Raw genomic sequence first — 21556 nt, 5'->3', positions numbered from 1 at the left:
TGACCAAGTTTCATAAATATTGGGTCACAACTTTGGCCTTTAGAGTTTTCACAATCTTTTCTTTAGATCTGGCCTACTGGCCTAGTTTTTGACCACACATGACCCAATTTCGAAGCTGGCCTAGAGTCATCAAGACTAACATTTTGAATAAGTTTCATAAAGATTGGGTCACAAATGTGGCCTCTAGAGTGTTCACAAGCTTTTTATTTGATTTGACCGGGTGACCTAGTTTTTAAACCCACATGACCCCATTTCAAACCAGTCCTATAAACCATCAAGACAATCATTAAGACCAAGTTTCATTAATATTTGGTCACAACTGTGGCCTCTAGAGTGTTCACAAGCTTTTCCTTTGATCTGGTCTACTGACCTTGTTTTTGACCCCATAAAACCCAGTTTCATTCTTGTCCCAGAGATCATCAAGGCTAACATTGGACTAAGTTTCATAAAAATTGGGTCACAAATGTTGCCTCTTGAGTGTTCACAAGCTTTTCCTTTGATTTCACCGGATGACCTTGTTTATGACCCCACATAACCCAGATTCAAACTTGGCCTAGAAATTATCAAGGCAAATATTCTGACCAAGCTTCATAAATATTGGGTCACAATTGTGGCCTCTAGTGTGTTCACAAGCTTTTCCTTTGATCTGGCCTACTGACTTAGTTTTTGGCCCCACATAACCCAATGTAATTCTTGACCTGGAGATTATTATGCCTAACATTCTGACTAAGTTTCATAAGGATTGAGTCACAAATGTGGCCTTTTAGGTGTTCACAATCTTTTCTTTTGATTTGACCGGGTGACCTAATTTATGACCCACATGACCCAGATTCAAACTTAGCCTAGAAATTATCAAAGCTAACATTCTTACGAAGTTTCATAAAGATTGGGTCACAATTGTGGCCTCTACAGTGTTCACAAGCTTTCCGTTTGATTTGAACGGATGACCTGTTTATGACCCACATGACCCAGATTTAAACTAGGCCTAGAAATTATCAAGACGAATATTCTGACCAAGTTCCTTTAATATTGAGTTACAACTGTGGCCTCTAGAGTTTTCACAAGCTTTTCCTTTGACCTGGCTTACTGACCTAGTTTTTGATCTCACATAAGCAAGTTTCGAACTTAACTTAGAGATCTTCAAGTCTAACATTCAAAACAAGTTTCACAAAGATTGGGTCACAAATGTGGCCTCTTGCGTGTTCACAATCTTTTCCTTTGATTTGACCGGGTGACCTAGTTTTTGACCCCACATGAACAAGTTTCAAACTTGTCCTAGATACCTTCAAGACTTAAATTCTGAATAAGCTTGATAAAAATTGGGTCACAAAAGTTTCGAAACTGGCCTAAAGATCTTCAAGACTAACATTTTGAATATGTTTTCTTAAAGATTGAGACACAAATGTTGCCTCTAGAGTGTCCACAAGCTTTTCCATTGATTTGACGGGTGACCTAGTTTTTGACCCCACATGACCCAGTTTCAAAGTTGATCTATAAATCATCAAGACAAATATTTGGACTAGGTTTCATAAATATTGGGTCACAACTGTGGCCTACAGAGTTTTCACCTTTTCCTTTGATATGGCCTTATGTCCTAGTTTTTGACTCCACATGATTACGTTTTGAACTTGACCTAGAGATCTTCAAGACTAACATTCTGGTTAAGTCTCATAAAGATTAGATCAAAAATGTGGCATCTTGAGTGTTCACAATCCTTTCTTTTGATTTGACCGGGTGACCTAGTTTATGACCCCACATGACCTAGATTCAAAGTTTTCCTAGAAATTATCATGACAAACATTTTGACCAAGATTCATAAATATCAGATCACAACTGTGGTCTCTAAAGTATTCACAAGTTTTTCATTTGATCAGGCCTACTGACCTTGTTTTTGACCTCACATGACCCAGTTTCAATGTTTTACTAACGATCATCGAGACTGGGTCACAAATGTGGCCTCTAGAGTGTTCACAAGCTTTTCTTTTGATTTGACCGGGTTACCCATTTTTTTACCCTACATAACCCAGTTCAAAATAAATCATCAAGACAATCATTCGGACCAAGTTTCATAAATATTCGGTCACAACTGTGGCCTCTAGAGTCTTCACAAGCTTTTCCTTTGATCTGGCCTGCTGACCTAGTTTTTGACCACACATAGCCCAATTCCATACTTCATCTAGAGGTTATCATGGCTAACATACTGTCCAAGTGTCATAAAGATTGGGTCACAAATGTGGCCTCTTGAGTGTTCACAAGTCTTTCCTTTGATTTGACCAGGTGACCCACATAACCCAAAATCAAATTTGGCCTAGAAATTATCAAGACAAACATTCTGACCAAGTCTCATAAAGACTGGGTCACAACTGTGGCCTCTAGTGTTTTCACAAGCTTTTCCTTTGTTCTGGCCTACTGACCTAGTTTTTGACTCGACATGACGAAGTTTCGAACTTGACCTAGAGATCATCATGGCTATCATTCTGAACAAGTCTCATAAAGATTGGGTCACAAATGTGGTCTCTTGAATGTTCACATGCTTTTCCTTTGATTTGACCGGATGACCTAGTGAATGGCCCCACATGACCCAAATTCAAACTTGCCCTAGAAATTATCAAGACAAATATTCTGACCAAGCTGATCTGGCATACTGACCTTGTTTTTGACCCAACATGGCCCAGTTTCGAGGTTGGCCTCAAGATCATCAAGACCAACATTCTGAATAAGTTTCATAAAGATAGGGTCACAAATGCGGCCTCTAGTGTGTTCACAAGCTTTTTCTTTGATTTGACCGAGTGACCTAGGTTTTGACCCCAAATGGCCCAGTTTCATACTTGACCTATAAGCCATCAAGATAAACATTTGGACCAAGTTTTATAAATATTTGTTCACAACTGTGGCCTCTAGAGTGTTCACAAGCTTTTAATTGTTCTGGCCTACTAACCTAGCCTTTAATTCCACATGACCCAGTTTCGAACTTGACCTAGAGATCATCAAGACAAACATTCTGACCAAGTTTCATAAAGATTGGGTTACAAATGTGGCCTCTAGAGTGTTCACAAGGCAAATGTTGACGGACGGCGCACGACACAAGCTGACAGACGTCGGACAATGACCGGTCACAAAGTGCTCCAGGTGAAGTAAAAATAATAAGGAATAAAATATAAAAAATAGCCAAAGAACTAAAGTGAGGAGCAATTGATAATTTTTCGGTGATATAAATGTCTTTCATATCTTTACTGAATCTCAAGTATGAAATAGCACTATTGCCATATGAGTGTTATTTTTGACATACTTTCTCGAAATTTAGACTCACTCCCTCAAAATTTAGATAGACTAAAGTCGAAAGATAGCTTGCTTTCTAACTGTGTTAAAATATGTCTTGTTTCCATGTATAACAAGAGCACCGCATTGCGGGTGAATGACACTCATCTGATCTTTTATATAATATAAATATTGTCCTACCCATGATTTCTTGTCCAAAAGGGCCATAATTCTTGCAAAAAGAAGGAAGGAGTTATGTTTCTTAATGTACAGAGTCAGCTTATCATGGTGAACAACCGTTTCAAGTTTCAAAGCAATAGATTTGATAGTTTAGGAGAAAAGTTTACATAAACATAAAACTTAACCAATAAATCTGATATTTTCTAAGTCCAAAAGGGGCCATAATTCTTGCAAAAAAAGCCAGACGGAGGTATGTTTCTTGGTGTACAGGTTCAACTTATGATGTTGAACAAGTGCTGCAAGTTTTAAAGCAATAGTTTATGAGAAAAGCTGGCATAAACACAAAACGTAACCAAGAAATCTGATTTTCTAAGTCCAAAAAGGGGCCATAATTCTTGCAAAATGCTGGATGGAGTTTCTTGCTGTACAGAGTCAACTTATGATGGTGAACAAATGTTGCAAGTTTCAAAGCAATAGCTTTGGCAGTTTAGGGGAAAAGTTGACCTAAGCATAAAACTTAACCCAGAATTTCTATGTCCAAAAGGGGCCATAATTCTTTCAAAAAGCAGGATGGAGTTATGTTTCTTGCTGTACGGGGTCAGCTATTAATGGTGAACAAGTGTTGCAAGTTTCAAAGCAATACCTCTGATAGTTTAGGTGAAAAGCTGGCCTAAACATAAAACTTAACCAGGCAACGCCGACGCCGATCAAGTGATGACAATAACTCATCATTTTTTTTTTTCAAAAAATCAGATGAACTAAAAATGGAATTATAAGGATCTTACATGCTTGCCTGTGAAAAACATTCAGGTTTTATCCTACCCGATGGACAGTGTGGAATTAAAAACCTTAGTGTACGCTATTTTAGACAAGGGTTTTCCCTAAAGAAAGACAGGAACAAATATCCCAGGCGCGTGCTCTGACAATGGTACACTTTCCCCGCTAAGTAGGCAAGAAAAAAATCAGTACTGCAAAGATAAGTTTAAAGTAACTCTCTGGCGATCGAAAACAGATTTTTTTTTGTAAAGAAATGGCGTATTCCAAAAGGAGGCCTAATTTCATCAACAAATTACCGCAAGGGTTACGGAACCTACGTCATTGATTTGTTGGTATTATAGTGGCAAAGCCATTACGCTGAAATGTGTTGTTTCTTAGAAACTAACTCTCTGAAAATCGCAAACAAATACTTGTTAAAAATATGTCTACCAATATATATATATAAACTCATCGTAATAAGATAAAGTTTAACATATGCTATTCAAAAGGCATTATCATGGCAGAGAAGTGTTTGAAGTTCATTCAGTTGTCATATGCAGTAACTGAGATACTAATCACTGTTTATCTCGATTAGAATGTTGTTAAAAAATGGCAATATACAAAAATGATAGCAAGAGCTATTACCATGGGAAGGCATGTGTGAATTGTTAGGAAACCCTAACACGATTCCGTTTGTTACAATTTTTATTTCTTTTTATGACTTAAGGTATTGGACCCCTAATAGTAATGTTTTAAAAATGGCATTTGCTTGGTATATTCTTAAAGTTGATCACGTTGCACACTGTGTTGCAAATTTTAAACAACTTTCACAGTGCCGTTTTTTTGTAAATTTTGTATAATATATGGTTTTTCCTCACGCTCAAGAAGAGACAAAATTCAATGTGATGACCACTATCTAAAACGCTTGCAGAGAATTTATTACAACATTAATTTTGATAAAAGAAACATCAAACTATTGTTAAACAATTATTAAACACAAAATAAAACTTTAAAAATCATTTTTGTTTAGGGTGCCTCAAGTAAACAGATTTAATGAGACAGAATTCTAACTGCAACATTGAAAAATTAAGGTCGAATCCGGTGGGCCTGTTTTGAATTTTGCTCACTTCATTCAAAAATAACCTTGGAACAATAGTAAAACCTACCTGCATTTCTTCCACAACATGTAATCTAACGAATGAAGGCAAAATAGAGAACTTTTACCGCACGTAACTCAGTATTTTAAAGATGTCTAACTCTACCCCTCCTGATTTCCGAGGTAAATTCACATTAAACAGCAAAAAATCGCTTATAAAATGAAAATTTTCCACTTTTGTACAATTCATCCATAATTAGTCGTGAAAGAAGTAAAAACTTACTAGAAAAAAAAGGAAGACATGGGAAAAAAAATTTGGTCCCAGTGGGGTTTAATCCTACGCCCCGCTGAAAATTGCAGTCAAAGTAGGTTTTTGGTAGGAATTGAATACTCTTCAAAAAGGAGATACTCTATTACGGGGTCAATACATTAATGTAGTTGTTGCTATTCAAATGGCAAAAAAGAAACAACAAAAAACACTTCCCCTTCCGTACGATTTTTATCCAAGGAATGTAGCCAATATTGTTGAAAAAAAAAAAAAAAAAAAAAAAAAAAAAAAACCAAAAAAAAACCCAAACAAACAAAAAAACCTGGTGTACCTAACCCAAGGCGTCTAGCCAATGTTACTATTTTAGGGCAGGTTTAAGTCAGATATTATATTTAGATTTGATACAGGTATTTAATGTTTACGTTTAATCCTTGACGGTTTCTCAAAAGGTAGAGCGCGGAAAAGTATACGTTGAGCGGTATTCGGACATAGCAATGTTTTATGTATGCACCTTGTAGTATTTTTCCATACAATCAGTTTATGTTCATATACAAAGACATTAACAAACTCGACATCTATTCTTCAAAAAAGTAGATATTACATGTATGGTGGCTGATTTGTGCAAATTCGTCGTGTCAACTCGCGACCCCGCGACTGTACCAAGAGGAAACATGAGATGTAAGAAGTTTAGATAATGGAGATGCGGTGCTAAAAGTTGCTAAAATTGGCAGAACACTTATTAGCGTCTATCCGCTCCGTGACCCCGTCATTTTGACTCTATAATCTCCGTTTGTTTCGCAACGCACACCCGCTTATTAACCGTTTTTGTCGCGCAACGCCACTGTTTAGCGAGTTCCGCAACGCACCCCCGCCGTTTACGTTCCATAAATGTCGACATTCGCTCCACACCCTTGTCATTCCCACAACTTAAATCTCGTTTGGTCAACCCCTGACCCCGCCGAGTGAAACAACGACAATTAAATCATTTGAGGACGAAACTGCGAACACACGATAATTACAGTAAAACTGCGAGAGTGCTTATTATCATCTTTTCACTCCGTGATCCCACCTAAGGTATTAGATCACTAATAGAGAACCTCCTTTTTGAAGAGTATTCAATTCCTACCATAAGCCTACTTTTACTGCAATTCTTAGTGGGGCGTAGGTGTAAGCCCTACTGGGACAATTTTTTTTTCTTCCTTATTTTCCTTTTTTTTCTAGTAAGATTTTACTTCTTTCAAGATTTATTATTGATTTCTTGTACAGAAATGGAAAAAGATGAATCTTATAAGTGATTTCTTGGTGTTCAAAGTGAATTTACTACTTAAACAGAAGGGGTAGAGTTACACATCTTTAAAAATATTGAGTTATACGCGGTGAAAGTTCTCTATTTTGCTTTCACTCTTACATTATATATTGTGGAAGAAATTTAGGTAGGATTTACGTCTGCCCTAAGGTTATTTTTAAATGGAGTAAGCAAAATTCAAAACAGAAACACAGCATTCGACCTTATTCTTTAATGTTGAAGTATGAACTCTTTCTCATCAAATCTGTTTTCTTGAGGCACCATAGAAAAAATGATATTGACATTTTTATTTTGTGTTTTATAATTGTTTACCAATTGGTGTTTCTTTTATTAACATTAATGGTAAAATGAGTTCTCTGCAAACGTTTTGGATAGTGGCTATCACTTTGAAATTTGTCTCTATTTGAGCTTGTGGACATACCATAAGTTATACAAAATTTATAAAAAGTGGCACGGTAAAAGTTGTTTAAAAATTGCAAAATTGTGCAAAACACGGTTACCTTTCAGAATATACCAAGCATAGGCCATTTTGTAAAAATTACTATTAGTGATCTTTAATCTAGACATTTTTGCCCAGCGCTGCCGCTAATCAGCATGTTTTTGTCATATGCCAGCCCAGCGACCATACCGTTTAACTTCTTAAATCTCAACATTTATCTTCTGGAACCGCCTATACTACATGTAGTTCGTTATTTTTGTATACTACAATCAGCTTGACCGGAAAATGATGATGAAAAAACAACAACACAAAAACAAAATAAGAATGACGACAGGTACGTATAACTCTTAATCAAAACTGTCAGGAAATTAATAGATATTACAATTTACTAGTACAAGGTCGTAACAATAACGTACACGTGTACCGATTCTTTTTAAAACTGGACAAAAAATGATCTATATTTGCAAAAGAAAAACTACAATATCTCGCAAGTTAAACACTTAAGATCCAAGGAGCATGCAATATAAAATACGGCATCACCTCAATATAATTTAATGCATTATTTCCCATAAGTATTTTATTTGTTCTTAATAATTGAGCAAGATAATTGAAACTATGGCATACTTATGTTTTAACAAAAATGTGGCAGCAACGTTATCAACAAAGTCATTATTAGTCTTTACTCCTACCCTGACTAAATCCACAACTGACTTATGCAAAATGATTGCTTGGAAAGTTAGTTTATATTTATTTTCTTAAAGTGAATTGTTGAGCATATACAACTGATATCAATCACTTTCCACGCCATATTCCCTATGGAAACTGTCGCTGCAAGTACATGGGAGTAGATAAGCCAGATTGAGCTGTTACCGAAGGAGCTTTTGTCATAATTTTGCAAGTCTTTGGATTGACTGGGCCAAAGATAGTAGCCACGACCTTTCACACTCAAAGCGGACGCTCTACCACTAGGGTACCGAGGTCGCTTGGAAAGTTGAACTATACCGGTATATCAAAAACAATGTAACATTATGCTATTAGTCACAAATGTTGGGCTTGTTTAAGATTTCAGTCCAACAAGTGGGTTTTCGTTCATTAGTAACTGATAGAAGGTATACAGAATAACCGCTCTCTTTATGCCCTTCCTGTGTCGTTTAAGACTTATATTATGATATATTAAATCAAAATATACCTAGAATGTTTTTGCGAAACAATTCCTTTGGGAAGTCATCCATTATCTTTGAGTAAACATTTTCTGTTGGAATGATAAGGACTTTTTATATTTTTTATACTTCCATAAACATTTTGCTTATGTAAATTCCTTATTGAAACATATTAATTTTGGAAATACTCGATTATAAGTATTTCTACTCAAAATACGTTTTAAATCGCTGCTATTTAACTCTCTGCTTTTAACTGCTTTATTTATGTTTTGCTATCACTGAACACTTTTATTGCAACAAAGATGCTTTTGTAGAAAAGTGCACGTGTCCCCCAAACCATGGTAGAAACAGGCAAGAAGCCAATATGGTACAGGAGCGAAAATCAGAGACACCGATGATTGGCTTAGTGACTGAAATGCGATGGGATCATCTACTTGGCATGTCCAATCATCATATGAAGTTTCAATGTTCTTGGTCAAATGCTTCTCAAGTTATGGATTAGAAACGGATTGACGCCTTTGATCTTGACCTTTGATAGGGTGACCAAAAAGAACAACAACAAAACAATAGGGTCATCTACTCTGCATGTCCTACCGTACAGTGAGGTTTTAAGGTTCTGGGTCAATTTGTTATCACTTTATTGATCGGAAACGGGTTCCAATGTTCTAGCCCATGTGACATTGACCTTTGATACAGTGTCACCAAAATCAATTATCTGCATGTCCAAAATTCCTATGAAGTTCCGGGTGTGGTGATTCTCAAGTTATTGATTGAAATCAATTAGGATCATTTACTATGCATGTCCAATCATCCTATGAAGTTTCAACATTCTGAACTGTATGGTTCTCAAGTTATTAATCGGATTGCTTTTTATTTTCAGCCCTCCATGCCCTTGACCTTCGATGGAATAAGATCAATACGGGCCATTTGCTTTGCCTGTCCAATCAACCTGTGACATTTCAACATTCCTGGTCAGTCACGTGGTTATCAAGTTATTGATCGGAAACTGTTTCCCTGTTCAGACCTTTGTGACATTGACCTTTGACGGAATGACCCCAAAACCAATGGAATAAAATCTGGAAAGTAGACCCCTCGGAAGTCCTCTACTCCGTAAGTCCTATATTCATATGAAGTTTGTAAGTTCTAAATCAAATAGTTCTCCAATGAACAGTTATTGATTGAAAATGATGAGTGACAGATGTTTGCCCCTGTGACCTTGACCTTTGATGGGGCGACCCCAAGACATAATAATTAGGCTTAGTGGTATAAAGTCTTTACTGATCCGGAGTTAACCCGAGAATTGCGGCATCTTCTTTCGGTAGCAGCAACAATCAGTGTAATCTTCTGTAGGTCAGTGCGTTCTTGTAAATCATCCCCTAAAGTTATCGGTGGATAGTGTGATCCTGACTCACGGAATCGTTCACGAAGCGCTATTAAGTACCAAGTCCGACATCATAAATTTAATCTTGATAAGAAATGTTCAATTAACTATGCTTTGTTTGTTTTTGTTGATATGTGATGATAAATGTAAATAGAGTATACGTCACTGTCATTTGTTGTTTCAATGTATAATTCATAGTTGAATGCTTGAAAAGTGGTTGCGCCATCAAAAACCAGTAGGTTTTGTGAGAACCTCCGGCAAAAATAAATCGTATGAAAGATTGGATTATTTACTGTTTCGTAATGTTACGAACTACAGTTAAACCCTCTAAACCAATCAGCCTCTAAACCATTATGGAAATATGGTATCATGTATGGTAAATCATTGTAATCATGAAAAAGGCAAGTGCCAAAATTCTGATTGCCTTTAAACTTGTAAGGTTTTTAGAAGAAAGTTTGTGTTAATAAATAAAGTTTTTGTCTGGAATAATCGTTCGGTTTCTGACATAGAAGGGTTCTCGTGTACAGGGGTATTTGTTAATGAACTAAAAAGACCAAATTTCGGGATCATGAAATTTGTTTTGAAAGAAGGGGTTTCCGGTATTCAGGGATTCCAATTTAGTGGGGTTTCATTTTACTTCTAAATGAACGGCTTTAGTCGTGACGCATTTTACCAAACACAAGTATGCTATACATAAGGCCCTGGTGATATCCCCACCAATGACGTTGATAGTGATGAAACGCTCATACTTGAACGAGAATTGGTTCAGGGAAGGTGCACTGCATGGCTTAACATTTACTCGGCGGCAAGTGACACACTCTGGTATTATAGGCGATGCAACTTAAAATATGGCTGATATCCGATCATTTTATGAAGACGTTTTCATTGGAAATCCCTACCACAAGATTAGTGAATGAGAGATTCAATAGTAATACTTATGAGAAATTCTTGACGCTGCAACAAAAACATGTGTTTTATTAACTTTTCTACAGCCGCTTACATGTCCAGTATCATCCAGGAACAGGCGATGTTGACAGTCATGTCGCAAACGACTTCATACTTGATATTTCGCGGGAGTAAGTACTTGCTTAACACCTTCTCTGCTTTCTTAAGTTCACATGCAGACAGCTGATGTATTTTTATTCCGTCGGTCTGTAGCTCGTGGGTTGTAATGAATTTCGTAGTAGCTCGCTCTCTGTATATACTGTTAGCTTTGTTGACGATAAAGATATAAATGTCTTACTATGTATAGTACTGCTGCCTTCCTGAAGGTGTCGCTTGCCTTGCGTTATCTACATGACCGTCTTCTGTTCTCATTTATTTCTGTCTGTAGCAATAAATGTTCACTTTCCCAGATGGACCTCTAGCTACTACCACATATCTATAAGGGACCTGTCTCAAACAAGGGAGTTGAAAGGGCCTGTTAGGCCGAATGGTTAAGGTCGCTGACTTAGAATCAATTGCCTCTCACCGATGTGGGTTCATGCCTCCATCGGGGAGTTGAATTCTTCATGTGAGAAAGCCATCAAACTGGCTTAAGAAAGGGCATTAGTTTTAAAATACCAAGGTTCCCACCCTAGATGAAATAATACATAGCATAAAGTCGCTATCTGACCTATACTTATTTCGGTTCAACGTTAAATCTAACAAAATAAACAAACATATGGAATTACTCAATTAAGTCAGTACATTTAAAACTCGTTTGAATGTAAGTACTTCAATGCACTAGCTTTTCCATATTGCGTTCGGCGATTTAACTCACCCGATTGATAAAAAAATGCCGCACGCCATTGTTTGATATCCATAGTCTGTAAAGCTCACTGGTGTAATGATTACAGGTGGTAGACGTCAGACGTCTTGCCTTCCCGGGAGTAAGTTCTTGAGATCAAATATATTATCAAAAATTATCCTTCCTCATATATTTCTATTTGATGTATCGGATACTTTAAGATATTTGTTTAGGTGTTGTAGCTTTTAGGAACTGACTCTAAGAAGCGACATGTAGTGTGTGTGAGTTCGGGTTTAACGTCTTTTTAAACAATTTTTCAGTCATATAAACGACGGTGTCTTCTTGTAAAAATGCCCAACTTTATAGTGCTGCCTCACTGGAATATCACACCGTAGACACTTGACATGATACCCAACCCAGTCTAATTATACTGACACCGGGCTAACCAGTCCTAGCACTATCCTCTTAATGCTGAGCACCAAGCGAGGAAGCTACTAGTACCATTTTTACGTCTTCGGTATGACGCGGCCGAGGATCAAACCCACGACCTCTTAAAAGTATACATGGCAAAAGCACAACTTTCAGAGGAGTGTTTACAATGTGTAGGTACAGCAGAACCCATGTAATTGGAATAAAGTCAATTAAACTTGACACGGTATCACTGAAATAGTTTAAATCATTTTTTTTTATTTCATCTTGGCCCCTTTTATTCATTCCTTATCTAATTCAGGTTATAGTTCTGTGAACGCTGATCAGTTTCGGAAAATACAAATTGAAGATATTTTTGACAATATAATATGTTAAGTTATCAAACCATATAAAGATCGAGCTTTTCATTTACCAATGACATTTATTTTTGAAGAATTTATTGAAAAGATCACACTTTATATATCAGCATTAATCCATTCTTCATACTATCAATCACCTCAAACTTTAGATTTTTAGTATAAATGTGTTACGGAAACCGATTTGATTGCTACAACGTTTAGATCGTTAATCAAGAAACTATGAAACTATCGTCAGCACCTTCCATAAAAAAAAAAAAAAAAAAAAGGCTTAAAAAGACGCGAGCCTTGTGACGGGTGATGGCCATCTTTGAATAAGTTGCCCATGATATATTATGACGCAATAAAACATACCAGTCGTGATCCAAACAAATTACGGATGGATTATACCCACAATTTGGACAGGAAGTTAACATAATGAACTGATATCCGTCAATGATGTATAAACAATATTGTACTATATATACAATATGTTATACCAACACAAAAAATCTATATAATATAAGTCTGCAAGAAACTCTTAACCAGGTAGAGACAGGTCAAAATACACCTAAAAATTGGATACAACATGTATGTTGTACCACAGAAAAGTGGTCTCGATTTTTCTCTACGGTCAGTAATAAAAAAGTGACAATAAAATTTATTTATAGTAAAACAAAGGAACGTAATTCTAAAAACAAGGGTGCCTCATGGTGGTGAGCATTTCATCCAAGTTACATCAAAATCCCTCTATGTATGAAAAAGAAATGCTTCAAACAAAGTCATTCTTGAATTTGACCTTTGACCACTAAATATGACCTTGACCTTAAGACCTAGGGACCTGGTTCTTGCACATGACAATCTGTCTTGTGTTGGTGAACATCTGTGCCAAGTTACATTAAAATCCTTCCATGTATGAAGAAGAAATGGTCCAGACAAAGTCATTCTTGCGTCTGACCTTTGGTCTCTAAGTGTGACCTTGACATTAGACCTTGGGCCTGGGTTTTTGTCTGACATGTTGTCTCATCCAGGGAAATATTTGTGCCAACTGATATTTAAATCCTGTTTTGCATGACAAAGTTATAGACCGGACAGGGAGAAAATCCTATTGACCTTTGATCTGAAAGTGTGACCTTGACCTTTAAGCCAGGGTTCTGGGTTGTCAAGTAATATTGTAATCCCTTGATGGATGACAGAGTTCTGGATCGGACAGGAAAAAAACCTTATTTACCTTTGACCTCCAATTGTGACCTTGACCTTTGAGCTAAGGGTCTGGGTTTTGCGCATGATATGTTGTCTTCTCATGGGAAACATTTGTGCCAAACAATATTAAAATCCCTTCATGGATGGCAGAGTTTTGTACCGAACACGAAACAGACCTTGTTCATGTTATGTTAACATTTGCTGTGACCTTGACCTTTGAGCTATGGGTCTGAAAGTTGCGCATGCCATATTGTCTTATTATGAGGTACATTTGTGCGAAGTAATATTAAAATCCCTTCATGGATGGGAGAGTTATGGACCAGACAGGAAAAATGCACTGTTGACATTTGACCTCCAATTGTGACATTGACCTTTTAACCAGGGGTCCAGAATTTGCGCATGACACCTTGTCTAGTCATGGGGAATATTTGTGCCAAGTAATATTAAAATCCCTTCATGGATGGGAGAGTTATGGACCTGACAGGAAAAAAGCCCTGTTGACTTTGACCTCCAACCGTGACCTTGACCTTAAAGTTAGGAGTCCACATTTTGCGCACGACACGTTGTCTCATCATGGGGAACATTTGTGCCAAGTAATATTAAAATCCCTTCATGGATGGGAAAGTTATGGACCGGACAGGAAAAAAACTCTGTTGATATTTGATCTCCAATTGTGACCTTGACCTTTGAGCTAGGGTCCAGGTTTTGTGCATGACACGTTGTCTTATCATGGGAAACATTTATGCCAAGTAATATTAAAATCCCTTCATGGATGACAGAGTTATGGACCGGACACGAAATTGCGGACAGACGGAATGACGGAAACGCGCATTCCTATAGTCCCCAAAGCTGGTTTTCAACCAGCGGGGTACTAATAAAATATAAAGATGAGATATATCGGTTTTCATATGGAACAAGTTTACACGTTTATTAGGCAATCGGCATTATTTCATGACTTTGGCTATTTACAATAACTCACTAAGATGACCAAGACATACAATCAACAAACAAAGTATACAATCATCAACATACAAACACACGATGTAATAACACAATCAATACTACACGAAAACACAGCAATATAAGCAAGTTTTTCCAAACGGAATTTCATAGCATTGGAAACAAATTTAGACAAAATTCTAATAGTTTTGATACTCTTATTAGATAACACGTTAGAAAATCTATTAATAACTTAGGAAAGGAAGAAACAATGTTATATTTCTGACGTAGCTCCTGATTAATTGGACAGCACAGTAAAATGTGATTCAACATTTCCTGTACATAGTTTACATATTCGACCATTTTTATCAATACCTTCAACTCTTCCACTTTCAAAATGCCAACCTAAAACGTGACATGTCTTTTCTTACAAGCACACTATCTATTACATCTAAATATTTCTCATATGTAAATTCAGTCTTGAATTTTCTATAATACTCAAGTTTAGGTTGGTTTGATATTATATCATTCCACTCTTGTAAATTCTGATCTTGTAAGCTTTGTTTTAACAATGGTAAATACGTTCTATCAAAATTGGTAGCATACCATAAATAACAATATCAAATGTTGTTTAATAGTAAGTTTTTAACAGACAAATCCCATGAATTGTTTGGGTTATCAATATCAGATGAAGGCAATTCAACAAATATCCCGTGAGTAAGAGAATCGGTGTTTTTCATTATTTTTATCCACGGCTTTAAACACGTTTTTTACAAATTAACGACAAAGGCAAAGGATCAAGTTCTTCAAACCCTGTAATATTAGATAATTAATGCGAATACGTGGGATGCATTAGCAAAAGTGTAAATGTAGCTTATCAATTTCGTTATTATAAGCGCCCCTTACTTCTGACCCATCAAGAAGTGTATGAGTGTCAAATAAAGAGAGTTTGCTTTTAATGTCAAGATGAACCCTGCTAAAAATCGATAATAAATTTTCATACGCTTTGAAAGCTTGGAACGATAACTAGAAGAAAATACTCCACCTTTGCTATATAAATGATACATTGTACAATAGATGTAACAGTTATGGTGTTAATTATTGTAAAGTTACCTAGTTTGTCTTTCAGGTATTTACTCCTTTTCTGGAGATGTTCTTTAGTACCTTTCAGTGTGGCGATATTATGTTCCAAATCTGACACTCTTTTTTCCAGTTTTTCCACTCTCTGAAATTAATTAATAAATCATTTTATGATTTAAACTAATTCATAAACTTCCTTTACATTTGTACATATTTAGTAGATTTTACATGTAGGTTTCAAATTTTCCCATATGAATGTTTAACATACTTCAGCAAGTTTTGAACATAATACTAAATGCCCAAATGACTGCCAGTTGCCATTGTATGCAAGCGATTCAACATTCATCTTTTTTATATTTGGGTAATCACACAATGTAAATACATACTGCTTCAAGGTTATCATGTCCTTTTCCAAGTTCAGTTATTTTTGCAGTAGAATCCTCCTTCTGCTGTTCAAGCGTTCTAATTTTCTCTTTGATGTCATCCAGTTCAGCTTGAATTATTTGCATTACCTTGGCTTCTTCTCTTGGTGTAATGTTTAATTTGTCTTTGAGAATCTGTTAAATTAAATAAGGAATTATGCTCGTTGAAGACACTGACCTCCAAATCTTACCTAAAATTGATTTTTTTTCAAACTTAAGTTTTGTAATATTATTAACACTCAAATATTAATTTATGGTTTATAAATATTAATATTTTAAAATGAAGAGGAAAAAATAAAACACAACAACATTTTCACTGTCTTAAATATTATGTAGACAGTTCACCGAGAGTAAAACGTCACAAACGGGTTTTCAATTTTCAGTTAAAAAAAAAAGTTAAAAAATCTCATTCCCATGTGTTTCATCCGTAATACAAAGTTTGCCAGTAATTAAGTTTCAAAGCTTTCTTTTAAATATATCATTCATTTCCTGATACCTACATTTTTTTATTTCATTTGTTGTCGTACCATCTGGGGGCCAGTGCCTTTAAAGTCTGAGTATTATCATAATTAAATCGTCTGAGGAATTTGTAAAACATGAACACGATAAAAATCTGGAGTTTTAGAATGTCATTTATATTTTCTTCACTCGTGAGCAAAACTAATGCAGTCAAAATGTTTTTTATATCATTATTAAAATGAGTACTAGACAACAGCATGATAATAGAAGGCGAAACCACGACAACATGATGCAACAACACGATATTAGTATCGCGTTATCGCATCGTTTTGTCGTGCCATCGTTTCGTATTATCGTGCATTTGCATTGTGTTATTTGGCTGTCGTATCGTGTTGTCGTGCTGTTGCGATGCGATGGTCCTAACGAAACATCTTTGTATTGTTTCTGATGGTGTGACATTTTGTATGATATTATAAAACTATTCGGAACGAATATGTTCTGTTTCCTTTTCAAAAACAACAGCAAAAACAACATTAATAAGAATGTTCACTCAGTGTGGCTACTTTACGATATTTTTAACAAACCTCTTTTAACTTTTTTACTGCTGCTTGAGCTGCTTGAGCTTCTGGATCAATGCTTTGTATTTTCTTGTCTTCTAGTACTGCTATCATAGATTCTAAATATTTAGTCACTTCGTAATCCTCCAATTCTTGTGTAGCATTGTGTAGCAATTCATTTCTTTTCTTCCGTGCCTGTATAGTAGATGTTTAAGTAAGGACTATTCATACTATCACGGTTTCGTTACTAATTTGTGTATCAAATAAGTCACGGCTATGCGTTGCTTATAGCCTGATTGACAAAAGTTCAGAGTTAAATTTGAATGACGAACAGTGATAAATCAGAGCTTAAACTGCAAAGAGGTCTTTCTTATATGTACATAAATGATAAAATTATACTGAAGTTCATACGTGAAGAAATGAATAAAGCGTCTTGTGGCTATTTGGCGTAATATTTAACGTCGTGATGTTCTCATACATGTTCGTGTCTCTACCGTTTTTATCCCAGAATCTACAACTTCGTTTTTTATTTAACTGACAAAAACTTAAGCCATGCTAGCATTGTAGATTAAATACGGCTGAGAATTATTATTACGATAACTGTGCCATGGAAATAATAATACATCGGACAGTTATAAGACAGTTCCGTCAGCTGAATATTAAATTAAATACGGCTGAAATTTTTTATCATGATCACTGTAACACGACAAAATAATACAGCAGACAGTGAAAAGTTAATACCGTCAGCTGTATCGTTTTTAGTTTTTTAGTGAAAGAAGGATAAGGAAAGTGTGATCAAATGGTAGATACCGTTATGTACTGGAAATAGATTTATTCACCAACTTCTTTGATGTTTCGTAGCAGTACTTCTCTAGTTCTAAATATTTTATGTTAAAACTAACATGTTGATAAATAGTAGTAGTATCTATTACTTTTTAAAACGTGTTTTAGTGCCCTTATAACAGTAATTATTCTCAGGAAATTGTAGATCTAGTACCATGTTTTACATGGCAAATGGGTTATTTGAAATGATTTGCCAACCACGACCGTCTTCCAAATATTGTCTTGCGTATTAATTTTTTGTGCATTTTGGGTTTCATCCGTCAATAGTTTGAAAAAGAAACTGAACTTTCATTTAAAAGTCGATAATATAAAATCAACCAAGCCTGATGTGTTGAATATGCAACTAATGTTAAATAATTGGTAATTACTTTATGTGTTCCTACCTGACTAAAAATATCAGTACCGGTACGTGGATTAAAAGGGGACTGAACTTCTAACTGAAAGAATTTTGCATTGATTATAATGCTGAGTAATCCGGATGCATCCGTGTCGGATGCAGTCTTGTTCTTGTTTGATTCTTTTGTTGTGGTTGTCATGAAACATTTTGCAAACTGCCAATGGTCAGTATACCATGCATGACAATTACTTATCAAACTTGGCGTCTGAAAATTGTGATTTGAAGCAATCTTCTCATACATCTGGCAATGTTTGGTATGTCCTTTGGAATGTGGCTTACTACATTTCGTAAGGCTGCTAACTATTCGTTCATGTTCCGCTTTAACAACACGGTCAGTGAATGGATGGAGACCTTCTTGCAGAAAGGATAATCCGAGGGCTCCTCTCACCCAGTCTCTGTATGATTTACGGTTTATCTTATCGGCGGCTGACATTGTTCGAGTAGATCAGTTTTGGACAACTTCTGCGGACACCGTACCCTGTAATGAGATTAAATAGCGACAAAAGTCCTTAAAGTATTGAAGCTAATTTTAAATATTGCCCCAGTCTGTAGTCTGGACTAGTGTAATATCTCATATGTATTATGGTCGTTAACTGTGTAAGCAGATTACTGTACTTAGTGTTCCATTAATTCCATAAAACTATTATATGCATTTTTGTAGTTAGATAGCAAAAACACCATTTTACTGACGCTGGCGGCCTAGCGGCCTTGCAGACTAATGTACTCATTGTAAAAATAATGGTTGACTGTAAAAAGTTTCCCAATACTTTGATTCAGTGCTGGTATATTTTCTGATCCAATAGTGGTAATGTCATTACCTCTCCTGAACAGATTCAGTCAAAACCGAGTCTTTGTTGCATTCTTTGCTTCCAAAGGACCTTTACAGATTTTGTTAAAATATACGATAAATATAAAGAAAACTGAACTCAGTTAACTACAAAATGTAGTTGCTTAACTTTGACAATTTTTGACGCCTTTCAATGTACGCTTACTATATTAAGAATTAAGATATTAAGAAACAGTCAGTACATAAAACAAATGTTCTACTTAGCAAAGTGGCCTAGCGGCCCAGACTCGTGTAAATTTATAAAGATTTAGAGAATACGATAAATGTAAACAGAACTTCGGATTCAAACGTTAACACCCAGTAAATTGCTTGCAATGCAACCTACGACAGCAGATTTACTACAGAGAAATAAAGAAACAATCTTGCTTTTTTCTGGTTAATTTATGCTGAATGAAATACACAAACAAAATGTACTACAAATGATCACTCTGAATATTTACAATAGTGCGACATGGCTGCCAGGTGATGTTTATTATGAAAGGTATACTAGACCCAAATTTCATATTTAAAGACATGAAACAAATACTACCAGTAGTTTATGTAAACATAGAATAAACAAATTTATGTGTATTAACACTGATGAATTTTTAGTTAATAATAGTACAAACTGTATACGTGTACAGCTTAAAGCAGTATAAATGTGTAAAAAACTGAAAGTTTTTTTAAACAATCAGCCACAATCAGCTGTTACTACATGACATTTGATTATGAATGTAGCTCAATATAGACAATTTATTTATATATTAAGTGAAGTTGAATATATTTGATCAGGAGTATCTGCATTTGAAGTAAATATCTAAATATAAAATATTTTAATGAAAGATGAGCAGAATACATCTTTATGAATTTTATAGGTAGATAAAATTATTTATGTCATTGTTGTACATTTGGGCGAATCGGTCCCATTCTGAATTATGTTAATTTATGTGCTACGGTAAAAGCCAATTTTATCACGTGACACCGTTGAACCAATCAGGCATCTTCCTTCTTCGTCAACATTCAAGAGTGAATAGCACGCTTCTTTCTTAAATTTTATTTAGGCTAATTTCGGGTTTTATCTTAAGTGATTCGGTTGAATTTTTATGGTTATCTAGCTAACACAACATATTTGTTAACAATTACACTCTGGTTTACTGCAGTAAGGATGGGATATACTTGTAAATTTCGATGTTTTCCTAGCCAACCACAGCTACATTTCCATTTAAAACTATTGTCGTCGTCATTGGTCAAATATTCTTGTTATCCTGGAGCTAACTTCGAAACGCTACGTAATAATTTGTCGGACATTGATATTTTTTTCTCAGGACGTTGTGGATCTCGTGACTGGAACAAACGATTTCTCTCGAACAGAGGCAGACTTCAACACTATTACTTCAGCAATTGTGGATCTTGCGGACAGGTTGATATTTTTGAACACGTCAAAAGAGTTCTAATCTGCTATATTTTCCATTGACAACCTTCTAAAACAGGCCGCTACCAAGTAGACACTTCCCGGTGTAATCACCGGGTTGATGACACAAATTATGTTATCAGCACGGATTCAAGAACTTCCGCATACTCGGGTTACTTTTTGGCGTATAAAAAGATTTTGGTCGCAATTGGCCCAATCCACTGACTTCTCAACAGACGGTGTACACCTGTCAGAAAACATCTTTAAATAATGATTTAGAAATTACGATAAATGTAAAGAAATCGATTAATACAAACGTCGAATTTCAACTGAGCACAAGAAGTAATGATTATGTTGCTTATTTTTTTTTTACAAATTGCAACACATTTGGGTATGTTTGATACTAAAATTAAAAACTGTCATGTTGTTGGCTTATTTAAGTTCACTGAAATGCACAAAACTAAATAGGCCACCAGACATTTAAAACTTTAAGAAGCGATTAAGCTAACAGTCTATTAACTTTTAGGTATATATATATTAATATTTTAGTAAGAAGACTTAGAAAATCAAATGTGTGTGTTAAGGGTTAAAAACACATAGAATTCTTTACAGTCAAGTCATCATACCAGAGGAATTAGCCAAGTTCAATGACGGGCGTATTTCGTGACAGTCTGGCACTCTGTTTGTACTTAATTTTCTTTTGTCTGGACATTAGTTTTCAATTGATGGAGGTAATTTTTTGAAGCTGTTGATGATAGGTGGCAGTGAGAGGTAGTACAGGGCTCGAAAAACAGAATTCATTCTTGAATAATCTTTTTAATTTTTCCCCTTTTGTATTTTTTTGTCCCGACTGTAACATTTAAACTGCTGAAGTGAATGAAATGAAACATTATATAAATACCATATGGCAGCGTGTGTGGCATTGATATTGTCAACCCAAGGACAGAATGTCACCCGTCTCGAAAGTCGAATGGTGACATTCTGTTTCGAGGGTTGATAATATCAGTGGCACACACGCTGCCATATGATATTTATTTTATTATACCGAACAAAATTAAGTACAGAAAAAGTTTTAAAATGTT

At 35.6% G+C, this 21556-nt stretch overlaps 1 protein-coding gene across 1 annotated transcript in view; it reads right to left on the bottom strand.

Annotated features, from left to right (window-relative positions):
* Positions 1-18670, bottom strand: part of LOC123531105 (uncharacterized) — a 30692-nt gene extending 12022 nt beyond the window's left edge. The window contains exons 1-4 of the mRNA XM_053539691.1: positions 18224-18670; positions 17025-17192; positions 15946-16116; positions 15593-15704 (exon numbers count right to left, since the gene is read on the bottom strand). Coding sequence (XP_053395666.1) covers positions 15593-15704; positions 15946-16116; positions 17025-17192; positions 18224-18670 — 898 coding nt within the window. The remainder of the gene's footprint in view (positions 1-15592; positions 15705-15945; positions 16117-17024; positions 17193-18223) is intronic.
* Positions 18671-21556: the final 2886 nt, after the last annotated feature.

This window comes from Mercenaria mercenaria, chromosome 3 (genome assembly GCF_021730395.1).
Source record: "Mercenaria mercenaria strain notata chromosome 3, MADL_Memer_1, whole genome shotgun sequence".
Lineage (NCBI taxonomy): Eukaryota > Metazoa > Mollusca > Bivalvia > Venerida > Veneridae > Mercenaria > Mercenaria mercenaria.
This window is presented reverse-complemented; position numbering and strand designations above follow the sequence as displayed.